Source organism: Rhinoderma darwinii, chromosome 10 (assembly GCF_050947455.1).
Source record: "Rhinoderma darwinii isolate aRhiDar2 chromosome 10, aRhiDar2.hap1, whole genome shotgun sequence".
Classification (NCBI taxonomy): Eukaryota; Metazoa; Chordata; class Amphibia; order Anura; family Rhinodermatidae; genus Rhinoderma; species Rhinoderma darwinii.
Window position 1 is genome coordinate 5,105,827 of NC_134696.1, and position 19,087 is coordinate 5,124,913.

At 45.0% G+C, this 19,087-nt stretch overlaps 1 protein-coding gene across 2 annotated transcripts in view; it reads right to left on the reverse strand.

Annotated features, from left to right (window-relative positions):
• Window positions 1-9,475: 9,475 nt before the first annotated feature.
• The window catches only part of HEPACAM (hepatic and glial cell adhesion molecule), a 36,661-nt gene continuing 27,049 nt past the window's right edge, over window positions 9,476-19,087 (reverse strand). For both annotated transcript variants that reach the window (XM_075839212.1, XM_075839211.1), the window contains exons 6-7: window positions 12,023-12,093; window positions 9,476-11,308 (exon numbers count right to left, since the gene is read on the reverse strand). In XM_075839212.1, the coding sequence (XP_075695327.1) occupies window positions 11,027-11,308; window positions 12,023-12,093 (353 nt within the window). In that variant the 3' untranslated portion in view covers window positions 9,476-11,026. The remainder of the gene's footprint in view (window positions 11,309-12,022; window positions 12,094-19,087) is intronic.

Here is a 19,087-nt window from a genome sequence, read left to right on the forward strand (position 1 = left end):
TAGAGACTCGCCATGGAACTCGTAACACAGGACTGCAACAATGTCAAAGCTTCATCATGTCTCTGTATAGAATTGTATCTTATCCCAACCACAAATGACATTCCCAAGAAACAATGAAGTCAGAATCCCTCAATGACACATAAAAATCAATGTCAGAAAATAAGAATTTTATTCTGAATATTCTTCCCATTATGTCTCAGGAAGGAGCAGAGTTCACATTCTCTTCTCTTTACTACTATATTAGTACCTCCTATTTACAAAAATGTATAACTACTATAATACCGCCCCCTATATACAAGAATATAATTACTATAATACCGCCCCCTATATACAAGAATATAACTACTATAATACTGCCCCTATGTACAAGAATATAACTACTATAATACTGCTCCTATATACAAGAATATAACTACTATAATACTGCCCCTATATACAAGAATATATCTACTATAATACTGCTCCTATATACAAGAATATAACTACTATAATACCGCCCCCTATATACAAGAATATAATTACTATAATACCGCCCCCTATATACAAGGATATAACTACTATAATACTGCCCCCTATATACAAGAATATAACTACTATAATACCGCCCCCTATATACAAGGATATAACTACTATAATACTGCCCCCTATATACAAGAATATAACTACTATAATACTGCCCCCTATATACAAGAATATAACTACTATAATACTGCCCCCTATATACAAGAATATAACTACTATAATACTGCCCCTATATACAAGAATATAACTACTATAATACTGCCTCCTATATACAAGAATATAACTACTATAATACTGCCCCTATATACAAGAATGTAACTACTATAATACTGCCCCCTATATACAAGAATATAACTACTATAATACTACTCCTATATACAAGAATATAACTACTATAATACTGCCCCCTATATACAAGAATATAACTACTATAATACTGCTCCTATATACAAGAATATAACTACTATAATACTGCCCCTATATACAAGAATATAACTACTATAATACTGCCCCCTATATACAAGAATATAACTACTATAATACTGCCCCCTATATACAAGAATATAACTACTATAATACTGCTCCTATATACAAGAATATAACTACTATAATACTGCCTCCTATATACAAGAATATAACTACTATAATACTGCCCCCTATATACAAGAATATAACTACTATAATACTGCTCCCTATATACAAGAATATAACTACTATAATACTGCCCCCTATATACAAGAATATAACTACTATAATACTGCTCCTATATACAAGAATATAACTACTATAATACTGCTGCTATATACAAGAATATAACTACTATAATACTACCCCCTATATACAAGAATATAACTACTATAATACTACCCCCTATATACAAGAATATAACTACTATAATACTACCCCCTATATACAAGAATATAACTACTATAATACTGCCCCCTATATACAAGAATATAACTACTATAATACTGCTCCTATATACAAGAATATAACTACTATAATACTGCCCCTATATACAAGAATATAACTACTATAATACTGCCCCTATATACAAGAATATAACTACTATAATACTGCTCCTATATACAAGAATATAACTACTATAATACTGCCCCCTATATACAAGAATATAACTACTATAATACTGCCCTCTATATACAAGAATATAACTACTATAATACTGCTCCTATATACAAGAATATAACTACTATAATACTGCTCCTATATACAAGAATATAACTACTATAATACTGCCCCCTATATACAAGAATATAACTACTATAATACTGCTCCTATATACAAGAATATAACTACTATAATACTGCCCCCTATATACAAGAATATAACTACTATAATACTGCTCCTATATACAAGAATATAACTACTATAATACTGCTCCTATATACAAGAATATAACTACTATAATACTGCCCCCTATATACAAGAATATAACTACTATAATACTGCCCCCTATATACAAGAATATAACTACTATAATACTGCTCCTATATACAAGAATATAACTACTATAATACTGCCCCCTATATACAAGAATATAACTACTATAATACTGCCCCCTATATACAAGAATATAATTACTATAATACTGCCTCCTATATACAAGAATATAACTACTATAATACTGCTCCTATATACAAGAATATAGCTACTATAATACTGCCCCTATATACAATAATATAACTACTATAATACTGCCCCCTATATACAAGAATATAACTACTATAATACTGCTCCTATATACAAGAATATAACTACTATAATACTGCTCCTATATACAAGAATATAACTACTATAATACTGCTCCTATATACAAGAATATAACTACTATAATACTGCTCCTATATACAAGAATATAACTACTATAATACTGCCTCCTATATACAAGAATATAACTACTATAATACTGCTCCTATATAAAAGAATATAACTACTATAATACTGCCCCCTATATACAAGAATATAACTACTATAATACTGTCCCTATATACAAGAATATAACTACTATAATACTGCTCCTATATACAAGAATATAACTACTATAATACTGCCCCCTATATACAAGAATATAACTACTATAATACTGCTCCTATATACAAGAATATAACTACTATAATACTGCTCCTATATACAAGAATATAACTACTATAATACTGCCCCCTATATACAAGAATATAACTACTATAATACTGCCCCCTATATACAAGAATATAACTACTATAATACTGCTCCTATATACAAGAATATAACTACTATAATACTGCCCCCTATATACAAGAATATAACTACTATAATACTGCCCCCTATATACAAGAATATAATTACTATAATACTGCCTCCTATATACAAGAATATAACTACTATAATACTGCTCCTATATACAAGAATATAGCTACTATAATACTGCCCCTATATACAATAATATAACTACTATAATACTGCCCCCTATATACAAGAATATAACTACTATAATACTGCTCCTATATACAAGAATATAACTACTATAATACTGCTCCTATATACAAGAATATAACTACTATAATACTGCTCCTATATACAAGAATATAACTACTATAATACTGCTCCTATATACAAGAATATAACTACTATAATACTGCCTCCTATATACAAGAATATAACTACTATAATACTGCTCCTATATAAAAGAATATAACTACTATAATACTGCCCCCTATATACAAGAATATAACTACTATAATACTGTCCCTATATACAAGAATATAACTACTATAATACTGCCCCTATATACAAGAATATAACTATTATAAACTATTAGATTATATGTAGCTATAAACCATATAGTTATGGGGGGGGGGGCGCTTTATATTAGTGAAATCAAATGTCCAGTAGTCCGGGCTTGTGGTCCGCACGGTCATTGAGATGAGTGCAGGGACCTGACTTTGAGGTTGGATAGTTATAAAAATCCTCAAATGTTATACATTTGAAGCCAATCGAGCAAATGTCTATAAAACTACGAGTATATAGGGGATGTAGTAGAAGTGTAGGAATTCCCGGCGCTGTAGCTGAGACCCCCCATTTCCTTCTTTATATTCTGCATCCATTTAGGCCTCTTTGCGCAGTCACCTGTGAACTACGGCTCCCACTGGCTCAGGACACACTCCAGCCCGGCAGGCAGGTAGTCCCACCATAGACCAGAGCAGCATGAGCCTTTTCCACAGAGCTTGACCCTTAAATTGGACCCTAATCATCCCCCACGGGGACCCTCCTCGGCTTTGTAATCCCCCCTGAGGAGAGGCCATTTCTCTTAGCCCCCGCTCTTTTGTTGCGCTGCGTTGCCATTTGACAGCTTCCAATGCAGAAAGTGTGGAACCGAGGAGATCGAGGCCTACAGAAGAAACGGCTAAATTCATCCTCCCCGCAGGTGAGCCATTTGGGTTGATTTTTTTTTCTTTTTGCATTTGGCACAGGCCACACAAAAATCCCATAGCAACCCCAGTGACTGCGGCCGCCGTCGCCTTTCATCTCCCCTCTCCCCGAAGCCAAACCTGCCGACCATGAAAGAGAATATGAAGTGTCGGGGACCCTTTCATAGTCCCTTATAATGGAAAGTACATGACTCTCAATGGAGGGGACGTGTCCCACAACGTGGTAAAAAGTAGTAAAAGTGGAATTCTGTTAAACGCAGACAAAAAGGAAACGGGGGGATATGAAAGGGCCGAGGCCGGGGTCTCCTTCTGCATGACTGCTGCTGAATGCGGGATCCTCGGCCTGTGAGGAAGGGGATTTCTTTGTCACTTATCCCCAGCTGGATCCTGACAAAGGGTGCCATACACAATCTGCAGTGACAGAGCGATTCAGCGCAGCATTGTTCGTGGCTTTTTCCCACTCTGAGCGGGGGGGGGGGGGGCTCAGGAGGGTGGGTGAAGTAGTAGGCAGATCAAGGTGCTGCTGAGCCGTCCATGGGTATGCATATATTTCCAAACTTGTACTCTAAAGCCGACCTGAAATCCCGGAGTAGGTCACTACAAGGCGAACACTGACTGATGTCCATAAGAACGTGCTGCAGTGTAAAGCAGATCCAGGGTGTAGTTATATTGGGTGGAGTAGTTGCAGTCACACCCTTGTGACTGAGTGGGTTCATAATCTCCCCTGCCACATTAATGGCACATGGTAATTGGGGGGGGGGCCTGTTATAGATTTTGCATTAGGACCCAGGAGCTTACGCCTCTGCGGAGGGCTCCTCTGGACCGACCTCTGTACCCAGTGCAAAACCTGGGGTGCAGGGACTGAAGCGGCCCACCTGCCACATTGGGGGGGGGGGGAGATGTAGATGAGTAAAGCTTTTGAGTCCCAATGCAAAACCTGTGACAGGGCCCCCCAATTACCATGTGGCGTTTATAATACTAATGTATTATTATGGACCGGGGGCATTTGGACCCCATCGGGCACCAGACCCGGGTGCGACCGCTATTGTACATTTTTTACATTTAGAGTTTATGCTGCAATGAATTTTCCCTGTGCACTTTCCCATCACTATATAATGCAACTTTCTAATATACTACATTATTATAAAATTCCTCACATTTCTCAAGATCTCTGCTTGCTGTTAGTGAATGGTAACACTCCTGTTCACATGCAGATGCATAAAATACTTGGTCTGGGTCACGCAGCTGCAGCTTGTTACAATGTATCAATGTAGGTAACAACCTTTGTATTTGACCGTGACACGTGAATAGATCTTAAAGAGGCGCTGTCGCCAGTTTATAACTTCCCGATCGCCTACCCAATCTAATAGGCACCTTGATGCTGATCACTACTGTCATTGACCAAGTTATGAACATTTTTTGATTTATGCAAATTTTTTATAAATGCCCAACTGGAAGTTTTATTTACTATTCACCAAGTGGGCGTTGTAAAGAGAAGTGTATGAGGCCGACCAATCAGCGTCATACACTTCTCTCCATTCCAGCCCAGGTTGGTTCACAGCACAGCGTGATCTCGCGAGATCACGCTGACGTCACTTCATCCCGCGGGTCCCTCACGGAGCGACCGGAGACTGAACAGACATCGCCTCCAGACGCTGCAGATTCGGATAAACTTCCTGGCACGGCCGGGTTCACACAGATTTTTTTGCAGGTGGAAAATCTGCCTCAAAATTCCAAACTGAATTTTGAGGCAGATTTTGCTCTGCCTGCAAGCTGAATTTCGCTGCGTTTTTCGCCCACGGCGATTGAGCGCCGCGGGCAAAAAACGCAGCGAAATACGCTTTCTCTGCCTCCCATTGATGTCAATGGTAGGTCAGAGACGAAAACGCCCGACGATAGGGCATGTCGCTTCTTTTTCCCGCGAGACGCCTCCGCCTCCCATTGAAATCAATGGGAGACATTTTCATCCGTTTTTTGACGCGTTTTCCGTGTGAACTGGCCCTAGGGTTAAACTGGTGACAGCGGCTCTTTAAGAAGTATCAGCCTCGAGTCCGGGACGGGAGAGAGATCCGTGCTGCTGATGTGTTTGGATGTATGTCAATAAGTCGTTTTCATCACCTTTTTTTTGCGGCCAATTTCATAAAACCGCCACAGTTTTGACACCATTAATAAATAGTTTCATGGATCTGAACCTTTTAGTTCCCAGAGAATTGTCTAAACTGGATACAATTGTAACAAATCCTCTGTATTAGGCCCCAATGCGTATGACCGCCGCTTTCATCCGTAATTACGGCACCCTAATTACGGTTGAAATTGTGGACCCATTTATTTCTATTGGCCATGGACAACTTTCCATATATTTACAGATGTCTGTCCGTGCCGACGAAATGATCCGCAAAATATAAAACATGTCCTATTCTTGTCCGCAATTGCGGCACAGACTCGCTCATAAATGTGTATGGGCGCTTCTGCAATTGCGGACGGCTACGGATGTGCATCCGTAGCTGTCGGATTCTTATTTGCAGACTGTAAAAACCCTTATGGTCGTGTGCATGAGGCCTTAGGTTTCCAACGCTTTTCAGTTTCTGGATGTTTCAATTCATTGACAGCAAGCAGAAATATTAAATGGTGAAGAATTGAAACACTAAACGTCTATCTGGAGGCTTCATGAACTGTAAATGACAACACGTACTGCAGGTAATGAGGTCACGACGTTCGCTGCCTCACATGACATACTAGTGTTGAGTGTATACAGCCCCAGTGGATTGTCAGCTCTTCTGCCAAGACATGGTTAATAGTACACATATAATGGGATTTTCGTCTCCCCTGCGCCCGTATCTTGGGTTCCTCAGGTCATTAAACAGTCGCCTTCTTGCAGATTCCCGGGGGCTCCAGTCTATTCTTGTACGAGACTCTCAGGAATAGATTAAGGAGATATATCCTGTTCATGCTCCATTCATTGCATTTACAAATCCGTTTTTTGTACAAGGAGAGTCGCGGTTTATCAGGCGCCCTGCACAGGAACCACGCTGAGCTATAGAATACGCCAATGATTATGTGAGCGCCGAGCCTTGACATTTATGATGTCCTGTCAGCAGAGAGGATCCCTGCGGAGGATTATGCCACGCACAATGTATAAAGATGAGCGTGCGACATGCCTGTCACTCCTTATCTCCAGCACTATTCACAACTCAACCACTCAAAATTCATCTGCATCATCCCCGGACCACCCCGCCGACCCCCATCCCTCCATCTTCTACCTCCAGGAAAATAAACCAGTCTGGGAATTCCTACCTGGATCTTTTACTTGGGGCTTAAAAGGTTTGATGAAAATTTCTACCACTTTCAAAAATCTCTGCTTGCGGTCAGTGAAAGGAAACATTCTTGTCTGTATCCAAAGGCTGAAAACGTACTAGACAATCAAGATGAAGGCAGCAGAAATCTCTCCTCTTGTCCTTATAGTTTGCTACAATGTAACAATGCAGGTAAAATGTATCGGATTGTTTAGCTCACAGAGGATTGTCTAGATTGGATACAATTGTAACAAACCCTCAGCTGTGAGAAATTCTAGGTCAGGTTTTCAGCCTGTTGTGCTTTTACTAACCAGCGCTTCCATAGTGAGACATATTTGATGCTGGTTGGATCTGGGGCAAATATTTTAGTCTAAGGGCTCATTCAGACAAGCGCGTAAATCGTCCGTGTGACGGCTGTTAAAACAACGGCGGTCACACGGACTCATGTATTTCGATGGGGCCGTTCACACGTTGTATCAAAGGAGTGTCTGAAGGGTCCGTGAAAAAATAGGACGTCCTATTTTATAGCGTTTTCCCGCATCCCTCCATAGACTCATCCGTGATAATGCGTCCCGCACGGGTGTTTTTCGCGGCCGAGGTGGCACTCGCTCGTCTGACTGTATCCTGAAGATACTACAAATGTATTTTATCTCACATTTGCTGTGCAGGCGACTACAATCTATTGTTTTCTGTTATCATAAATTCAGGCTGGGGGGGGAGATTGACTGTAGGACACGGAAATACAAACTATTACTTTCTGTTATCAGCCATTTCAGGCTGCGGAGAAGCTGACTGTACTTTTCTTCCATTAATATGGAGTAACAGAATTATCCCTGTCTTCATGGTCACTGCACTTCTGTAGGCTGATGACTTATGTGTCACGTCCCCTGGTGGCGGATCATGGGGGTCTCGCCACCGGGACACCCCCAGAGAAAATACTGTACAGAGAAATGTTTGTAGCTACTGGATAATAGGGGAGGGGGTATTTAGGGGTTTCTTGTTACCTCTAGACACCCTACTAGGACCTATGAAAAGAGGTTGTCCAAAGTGGACAAGCCCTTTAAATTTGACACGCCTTTAAAAACTCCCGCGTCTTGCGGACACTTGCCCCATGTCATCCATACAGAGACCAAGAAGATCATTAAACTTGTATTCCTATTCCGACTTGCGCTAATTATGATCCATTGTGACATCACGTCTCGCCAACAAACAATGGCGTCTCTACCGCTCATTACCAACACGTAGAGTCGCCCTCTGTGAAGTGCTGAATAATCGGGGAAGGTGGACGCTGCAGACACCCCCAAACTTGAGCGAGCTCATTACAAAAAAATACAAAATATGGCCCTTCATCCGCAACACATGCCGATGCCTCCAGTGTGCGCCGCGCTCATCCGCCATCATCGTCCTGGGCTTCCAAGATACACAACCGGAACTAATAGGATTGACTCTGTCCCATTAAATCCTCTTTATTCGGCCGGGATTGGTTTCCATCACACGTAGCAAAACCTTTCCCAACATCTATCTTGCGCTTAGGAATGCGGTGATCTAATAGGGACGACCGTACATCTCGCAGGCCGCTCTGAAGGGGATTAAAGGCGCTGTTCCTTTAATACGTTTTCACGCTCATGGGCGTTTGGGTCGTGCATTTAATGTGCCGCTCCGAGCCGTGGGCGTAGAACATGTTTTAAACATGCCGTGGTTTACAATGAGCTCAGCAGACGCCTTTATCAGCTCCGTTCCCTTTTATGTGGGGGATTTTCTCAGATCATTGAAAGGTTCTTCATTTTCTGCCTCAAGATGGTTCCGAGGATATAAATATAAATTCAAGTTGGTTTGACAGCAAAGACCAAAATGTTGTAAAGAAAAAGAAGGATTTTTTTTTTCCTGCGTGGTAGACCTTTAAATCTTAAAGGACTCTTACCTCTTAAAGGGATTCTCCATCTAAATTTTAATTCTACAGAAATAGGGTTCATGCGGCCATAGGGAGCGGAGGACGTTGTGGTTTAACCCTTCGCCTTTTCTCTGACTTTAGTGGAAATTCTACTTTTAGCTGAAGACATGAGTATTTTGAGGCTCCCTGGTTGCTAGGCAACCCACTGCCTGACAACCCTACTGACAAGACCGCGGTTGTTACAATGTATCTCTAGCAATCAGACAGAACTTGAAGCTGAACTGGGCAATCAATAGAAAAGAGGAAAGCAGCGCTGCAGCAGCCCCACCTTTCAAATGAAGTAAAAGAAGTTGTTTTTTTGTTTTTTAATTCTCGTATCGGGGCCCGACAGGGGGCAAGTGACTGACTACATAGGACTACGATATAGGTAATGTCTGCGAAATATCTATATGCAAGGAAAATGAAGGAATTCAATGTTAATATGTGACATTCTTGCATCATAACAGTAACAGTCACAGTGCCCCCATAACAGAGACATCCACAGTGCCCCCATAACAGAGACATCCACAGTGACCCCATAACGAAGACAATCACAGTGACCCCCATAACAGAGACAGCCACAGTGCCCCCATAACAGAGACAACCACAGTGCCCCCATAACAGTGACAATCACAGTGACCCCCATAACAGAGACAACCGCAGTGCTCTTATAACCGTGACAGCCACAGTGCCCCCATAACAGTGACAGCCACAGTGCCACCATAACAGTGACAGCCACAGTGCCACCATAACAGTGACAGCCACAGTGCCCCCATAACAGTGACAGCCACAGTGCCCCCATAACAGTGACAGCCACAGTGCCCCCATAACAGTGACAGCCACAGTGCCCCCATAACAGTGACAGCCACAGTGCCCCCATAACAGTGACAGCCACAGTGCCCCCATACCAGTGGCAGCCAGGGTCCCCATAACAGTGGCAGCCAGGGTCCCCATAACAGTGACAGCCACTGTGCCTCCTATAGCGGTGCTGCCTGAGCTCATTTACGGTTTCATTTTATCATTGTAAATTGAAGTTTTGCGACATTCTATTATATTTTGTTTTTTAATTCCTCACCAGTTACAAGATCTATGCTTGCTGCCACTGAATGGAATCATTCTTGTTTACATCCAGAGACTGACCTCCTACTTCTCACAGCTGAGGGTTTGTTACAATTGGATTCGGTGTAGACAATCCTCCTGTGAGGTAAACGCAGCAGCAGCAGAAATTTCTCTCCTGTCCTGATTTTTGTTACATTTTTCCTGCACTGATACATTGTATCAGCCTGGAGTCCGGGCTCTTGAGCTCACAGGGGATTGTCTAGACTGGATACAAATGTAGCAAACCCTCAGTTGTGAGAAATATTAAGTCTGTACAGTTTTTCAGCCCCTGGATGTAAACAAGATTGTTTGCAATCACTGTTAGCAAGCAGAGATCTTGAAAAAGGCGTGGAATTGAAAGACAGTCTACTAGAAAGTTGTAGAACTTTTTCACTCTGCACCGATTAAGCTTTATTTATGCTGGACAGGGACAACCCTTTATTACTTCACTTTTGGATTGGGTGGGTGATTGTCCCCCTGTCCTGTTCTTCTGGGCCGGGCCCGTTTTGGGGTGCTTGCAGTTTGTGAATACGGTTACAAGAGATGACAATCGTTGTTCCCGGCACTGACAGAGGTCACTTTATTCTATAGATCTACAGCGCCGTCGTCTTGTTACTGGTCAGCGACGTGCGGTACGTTACGGGCTCCGGACTATAGCGGTGACTACTTAATCTGCTGCGCGCTGCCAGGTCCTGGTGATTGTGAGATGATGGCGGTTCTTCCCCCTCCCCCTACACCCCCAATTCTGCTGCATCTCAGGCGTTACTCTGCACTGCAGATTCTTCGTCTTGTTCGCGGATAACGTGCACGCCAGCTGCTCGTAACGACCGGCCAGTACTGCGGGGTCCGGCTGATTTGGGTGGAGATCCGTGCTCTCTGCTGGCAGGTGGTGGTGACCCCGCAGGGGACTGGTGGTACCTGTGGCCGCAGGGGGTAGTAGTCCCGGGGGGTCTGTTACTTGTATAGCTGGGGGACCCCGATGTGTCAGATGCAGTCCTTGATTCTGTGGGGGAGTCTTCCTCCGCTTCTGTAGATTCCTAGAAAACAGACCCGTTCATCACATTAAACAGCAATATGGAGTGATGAAAGGCGGGGGAGGGGGGTTGGATTTAAGGAGTCCTCCAACTAAAAGGCTTTCCCAAGACTGCAATAGTCCAAGGTCCTCAGTATAAGTAAGACCGGGGAGGCCGCCTGTACATGGGGGGGCCCTCCAAGAAGATCTATTTTGACAGTAACGTCTTTGCTCCCAAAAAAGACTGAATTTTCAAATTTAATCTCATCACGAATAATGAAAGCAATGGGCAGATGTTTGCAGGCGTAATGGAGCCGTCTTTTCAGGCGTAATTCAAGGCGTAAAACGCCGGAATTACGTCTGAAAACAGTGCGTGTGAACATACCCTTACCCTTGAAAACAGCTCCGTATTTTCAGACGTATTTTGTTAAGCGTGTGAACATAGCCTCATGGGTAAATCAGTGCGCTGCCCCCTTATGCAGGAACTTTAGGACCTCACAAGTGATTTATTAACAATTCTCCACAACTCTATGTCCACTACATTTATCCGCTGTGACTACACATGAGGACATTGGGTAATATTCACTTTGAACTTTCGACTTTATCTTGATTCGTCCAAAAAAATTAAGAAAAGGACAAGAGTGCCACCTAGTGGTAGAACTGAGGATTACATCACTGCAGGTAAACTGCCCCTCAGACCACACAGGGGGATACATTTATCATTATAACCATCTGATACCTTATCTTTCAAGATGTACAAAGTAGCAGGATTTCTGGTCTCTCGTTCCATAGTCCGCGAAATAACTTCAACTGCAACGAGAAGAAACAGAAAACAATGACGAGGACGTCCCTGTGCAGCAACTGAAGGCTCAGAATATTCCCTCCATGCCCACCACCAGGCTTGTGAACTTCATAAAGACAATAAGGGGGCCCCCGACTAAAGACGTCAGCACTGGTGCAAAGATGCCATCCACTGGAAACCACAGACTTGGTGCTATCAGGCACTGAATAGAAATAAAAGCATGGATAGCACAGCACTGATGAGAAGGGTCATAACTGTAATGCTGGAGGGGCCACCTGTGACCTTTATACATTTCCTAATGATTACTTTGGTCTGCAGAGGCTCTTGGGAAAAACTTGTATGTAGAGTAATACTGCCCAAATATTAATGCAATGCAGCACTTATGTAATACCACCATAAAGTGCCCACATCATACTGCCAACCAGTGCCTATGCATTACATATATATCAGTTTCATACAGTGCCTATATAATACTGCCAAACAGTGCCTATGTGATAATACAGTGTCTATATAATACTGCCAAACTGTGCCTATGTGATAATACAGTATCTATATAATAGTGCCATACAGTGCCTATGTGATAATACAGTGCCTATATAATAGTGCCATACAGTGCCTATGTGATAATACAGTGCCTATATAATACTGCCAAACAGTGCCTATGCATTACATATATATCAGTTTCATACCATGCCTATATAATAGTGCCATACAGTGCCTATGTGCTAATACAGTGCCTATATAATGGTGCCATACAGTGCCTATGTGCTAATACAGTGCCTATATAATACTGCCAACCAGTGCCTATGCATTACATATATATCAGTTTCATACAGTGCCTATATAATAGTGCCATACAGTGCCTATGTGCTAATACAGTGCCTATATAATGGTGCCATACAGTGCCTATGTGATAATACAGTGCCTATGTGATAATACAGTGGCAATATAATAGTGCCATACAGTGCCTATGTGATAATACAGTGCCTATATAATAGTGCCATACAGTGCCTATGCATTAGATATATATCAGTTTCATACAGTGCCTATATAATCGTGCCATACAGTGCCTATGTGATAATACAGTGCCTATGTGATAATACAGTGGCAATATAATAGTGCCATACAGTGCCTATGCATTAGATATATATCAGTTTCATACAGTGCCTATATAATAGTGCCATATAGTGCCTGTGATAATACAGCATGTACAGTATATAATAGTGCCATACAGTGCCTGTGTGCTAATATAGTGCCTCTATAATAGTGCCATACAGTACCTATGTGATTATACAGTGCCTATATAATTGTTAGGGATCTGCCAGGTACTTCATCTAGCTATACTCCTGGGATTAATCAATCCACACCTGAGGCCAGACCTGTTCGACTGACACCATCTCCCACCAACCAGGGTGGCAGGCTCAGGAGTGGGAGAGCCTATCGCGGCCTGGTCTCTCGGAGTTAGCTCCGCCCCCTGCCCTTTATTACCTGCCCTGTGCTCTCCCTCAGTGCTTGTAATTCTTTTGGATTCCTGGCCCCACTGCTGCTTGCTCCAGCCTGCTTCTGCCGTGCTTCTGCCTTGCTGCAGTTCTGCTTGACCTGCTTTGCTTGCCCTGGCTTGCTTCTGTCTCCGTGCCCGCTCGGGTGTACTCACTTCGTCCTGGTCCTGACTATTCGTTCGCCGCCCCGTTTCCTCGTGGCGTTCCGTGGCTACTGCCCCTTCCCTTGCGTGTTCCCCGTTTGTCTTCCAGTGCACTTAGCCAGCGTAGGGACCGCCGCCCAGTTGTACCTCGTCGCCTAGGGCGGGTCGTTGCAAGTAGGCAGGGACAGGGCGGTGGGTAGATTAGGGCTCACTTTCCCTTCACCTCCTTCCTGCCATTACATAATTACAAGCCCTTACCTAGTCTACCCTTTCTCCTACGCTGACGCTATCATGGACCCCCTTGAGACCCTGACCCAGCAGATGCAGGGCCTCTCCCTACAGGTCCAGGCCCTGGCCCAAAGGGTCAATCAGGGTGACGCTGCTTTAGTAGTACCCCTCACCTCACCTCTAGAACCCGACCTCAAGTTACCTGACCGGTTCTCAGGGGACCGTAAGACGTTTCTCTCCTTCCGGGAGAGTTGCAGACTGTATTTCCGCCTAAAGCCCCACTCCTCAGGTTCCGAGAACCAGCGGGTGGGTATCATCATATCCCGACTCCAGGAAGGGCCCCAAGAGTGGGCCTTCTCCTTGGCTCCTGACGCCCCTGAACTTTCCTCTGTTGATCGTTTTTTCTCTGCCCTCGGACTCATTTACGACGAGACTGACAGGACTGCTTTAGCCGAGAGTCAGCTGGTGACCTTACGTCAGGGTAGGAGACTGGTTGAGGAATACTGTTCTGATTTTAGGAAGTGGTGCGTAGCTTCTCAGTGGAACGATCCGGCCCTAAGGTGCCAGTTTAGGTTAGGATTATCTGACGCCCTGAAGGATCTGCTGGTTAGCTACCCCTCGCCTGACTCCCTTGACCAGGTTATGGCCCTAGCAGTACGACTTGACCGACGTCTCAGGGAACGTCAGCTAGAACGCTTCAGTGTGCTCCCCTCTGACTTTTCTGCGATTCCCCCCGAGGTCCCGTCTCCTCGCCCCTCCACGGAGGACTCGGAGGTACCTATGCAACTCGGGGCCTCCATGTCCCCTCGACAACGTAGGGAGTTTCGCAGAATGAATGGTCTCTGCTTCTACTGTGGGGACGACAAGCATCTACTGAACACCTGTCCCAGGCGCAAGAATAAGAAGCCGGAAAACTTCCGCGCCTAAGTGATCATCGGGGAGGTCACTTGGGCGCACAGGTATTTCCCGTTAATGTGAAACGCAATAAAATTTTGCTTCCCTTTCAGGTCTCGTTTGCTGGCCGGTCTGCCACGGGCAGTGCTTTCGTGGATTCTGGCTCATCTGCTAATATCATGTCTGTGGAATTTGCTATGTCTCTAAAGATGCCTTGTATTGATTTATCTTATCCTATCCCTGTAGTAGGAATCGACTCAACTCCCCTTGCTAATGGTTATTTTACTCAGCATACCCCTGTTTTTGAACTCCTGGTTGGCTCCATGCATTTGGAGCAGTGCTCTGTACTGGTGATGCAGGGATTATCGTCTGATCTGGTTTTAGGCCTTCCCTGGTTGCAGTTGCATAATCCCACGTTTGATTGGAATACTGGGGATCTCACCAAATGGGGTAATGAATGTCTGATGTCATGTCTTTCTGTTAACTCTATTTCTCCCCGGGAGGAGGTAAACACGCTTCCTGAGTTTGTTCAGGACTTCGCCGATGTGTTTTCCAAGGAGGCCTCTGAGGTGTTGCCCCCCCATAGAGATTACGATTGCGCTATCGATTTGGTGCCTGGTGCCAAGCTTCCTAAGGGTAGGATATTTAATCTTTCATGTCCTGAACGTGAAGCGATGAGGGTATATATCCAAGAATGCCTGGCCAAGGGTTTCATTCGCCCCTCGACTTCTCCTGTAGGTGCTGGCTTCTTCTTCGTGGGGAAGAAGGATGGTGGTCTTAGGCCGTGCATTGATTATCGTAACCTGAATAAGGTCACCGTAAGGAACCAGTACCCACTTCCTTTGATTCCGGATCTTTTTAATCAGGTTCAGGGAGCCCAGTGGTTTTCTAAGTTCGATCTACGGGGGGCATATAACCTTATCCGCATCAAAGAGGGGGATGAGTGGAAAACTGCGTTCAACACACCCGAGGGTCATTTCGAATACCTGGTCATGCCCTTTGGGTTGTGTAATGCCCCTGCTGTCTTCCAGAATTTTATTAATGAAATCCTGAGAGATTACCTGGGGATATTTCTTGTTGTGTACCTTGATGACATACTGGTGTTTTCCAAGGACTGGTCCTCCCACGTGGAGCATGTCAGGAAGGTGCTCCAGGTCCTTCGGGAGAATAATCTGTTTGCTAAGACTGAAAAATGTGTCTTTGGGGTACAGGAGATACCATTTTTAGGGCAAATCCTCACTCCTCATGAATTCCGCATGGACCCTGCCAAGGTTCAAGCTGTGGCGGAATGGGTCCAACCTGCCTCCCTTAAGGCGTTACAGTGTTTTTTAGGGTTCGCCAACTATTACAGGAGATTTATTGCCAACTTCTCGGTCGTCGCTAAGCCTCTTACGGACCTCACCCGCAAGGGTGCCGATGTCCTCCATTGGCCCCCTGAGGCCGTCCAGGCCTTTGAGACTCTCAAGAAGTGCTTTATCTCGGCCCCCGTGCTGATTCAGCCCAACCAAGAGGAGCCATTTATTGTGGAGGTTGACGCTTCCGAGGTGGGAGTGGGGGCCGTCTTGTCCCAGGGTACCAGCTCCCTCACCCATCTCCGCCCCTGTGCTTACTTCTCTAGGAAGTTTTCGCCCACGGAGAGTAACTATGATATTGGCAACCGCGAACTTCTAGCCATTAAATGGGCGTTTGAGGAGTGGCGGCACTTCCTGGAGGGGGCCAGACACCAGGTAACGGTCCTTACGGATCACAAGAATCTGGTTTTCCTAGAATCGGCCCGGAGGCTTAATCCTAGACAAGCTCGGTGGGCACTATTCTTTACCAGATTTAATTTCTTGGTTACCTATAGGGCTGGGTCCAAGAATATTAAGGCTGACGCTCTGTCACGTAGTTTCATGGCCAATCCTCCTTCCGAGAAGGATCCCGCTTGTATTTTACCCCCTGGTATAATCGTCTCTGCCACGGATTCTGATTTAGCTTCTGATATCGCGGCTGATCAGGGTGCAGCTCCCGGGAACGTCCCTGGGGACAAACTGTTTGTTCCCCTGCAATACCGGCTGAGGGTACTCAGGGAAAACCATGACTCCGCTCTATCTGGTCATCCTGGCATCTTGGGCACCAAACACCTCATTACCAGAAACTATTGGTGGCCTGGGTTGCCTAAAGATGTTAGGGCTTACGTCGCCGCTTGTGAGGTTTGCGCTAGGTCCAAAACCCCTAGGTCCCGACCTGCGGGCCTACTACGTTCCTTGCCCATTCCCCAGAGACCTTGGACCCATATCTCCATGGATTTTATCACCGATTTGCCTCCATCTCAGGGCAAGTCGGTGGTGTGGGTGGTAGTCGACCGCTTCAGCAAGATGTGCCACTTTGTGCCCCTTAAGAAGCTACCTAACGCCAAGACGTTAGCTTCTTTGTTCGTGAAACACATCCTGCGTCTCCATGGGGCCCCAGTCAATATCGTTTCTGACAGAGGGGTACAATTTGTTTCCTTATTTTGGAGAGCTTTTTGTAAAAAGTTGGAGATTGATCTGTCCTTCTCCTCCGCCTTCCATCCCGAAACTAATGGCCAAACGGAAAGGACCAACCAATCCCTGGAACAATATTTAAGGTGTTTCATCTCGGACTGTCAATTCGATTGGGTCTCATTCCTTCCCCTTGCTGAATTTTCCCTGAATAACCGGGTCAGTAACTCGTCAGGGGTCTCCCCGTTTTTCTGTAATTTCGGGTTTAACCCAAGGTTCTCCTCCATCTCCCCTGGTTGTTCCAATAATCCTGAGGTAGAGGAGGTTCATCGGGAACTGTGCACTGTCTGGGCCCAGGTTCAGAAGAACCTAGAGGCGTCCCAGAGCGCACAAAAGATTCAGGCGGATAGTAGACGTTCTGCTAACCCCCGGTTTGTCGTCGGGGATTTGGTCTGGTTGTCGTCCAGGAACTTGCGCCTTAAGGTCCCGTCCAGGAAGTTTGCTCCCCGATTCATTGGACCTTATAAGATCATTGAAGTCCTCAACCCTGTATCCTTCCGTCTGGAGCTCCCCCCATCCTTTCGCATACATGACGTCTTCCATGCCTCCCTCCTTAAACGCTGCTCCCCGTCCTGGTCCCCCTCGAGGATACCTCCTGTTCCCGTTCTCACCCCTGAGGGGGTGGAATTCGAGGTGGCCAAGATTATGGACAGTAGGATGGTCCAGGGCTCCCTCCAGTACCTGGTCCATTGGAAAGGATACGGGCCGGAGGAGAGGACTTGGGTACCTGCCCGTGATGTTCACGCTGGGGTATTGATCAGGAGGTTCCACCTCCTCTTCCCCACTAAACCGGGTCCCCTTAGTAAGGGTCCGGTGGCCCCTCATAAAAGGGGGAGTACTGTTAGGGATCTGCCAGGTACTTCATCTAGCTATACTCCTGGGATTAATCAATCCACACCTGAGGCCAGACCTGTTCGACTGACACCATCTCCCACCAACCAGGGTGGCAGGCTCAGGAGTGGGAGAGCCTATCGCGGCCTGGTCTCTCGGAGTTAGCTCCGCCCCCTGCCCTTTATTACCTGCCCTGTGCTCTCCCTCAGTGCTTGTAATTCTTTTGGATTCCTGGCCCCACTGCTGCTTGCTCCAGCCTGCTTCTGCCGTGCTTCTGCCTTGCTGCAGTTCTGCTTGACCTGCTTTGCTTGCCCTGGCTTGCTTCTGTCTCCGTGCCCGCTCGGGTGTACTCACTTCGTCCTGGTCCTGACTATTCGTTCGCCGCCCCGTTTCCTCGTGGCGTTCCGTGGCTACTGCCCCTTCCCTTGCGTGTTCCCCGTTTGTCTTCCAGTGCACTTAGCCAGCGTAGGGACCGCCGCCCAGTTGTACCTCGTCGCCTAGGGCGGGTCGTTGCAAGTAGGCAGGGACAGGGCGGTGGGTAGATTAGGGCTCACTTTCCCTTCACCTCCTTCCTGCCATTACAATAATAGTGCCATACAAAACCCATGTGATAATACAGTGCCTATATAATAGTGCCATACAGTGCCTGTGTGATAATACAGTGCCTCTTTAATGGTGCCATACAGTGGCTAAGTGATAACACAAAGTCTATATTAAATAGTGCCATACAGTGCCTATATAATAGTGCCATGCAAAGTCTATGTGATAATACAGTGCCTCTTTAATGGTGCCACACAGTGCTTATATAATAGTGCCATACAGTGCTTATATAATAGTGCCATACAGTGCATATATAATAGTGCCATACAGTGCTTATATAATAGT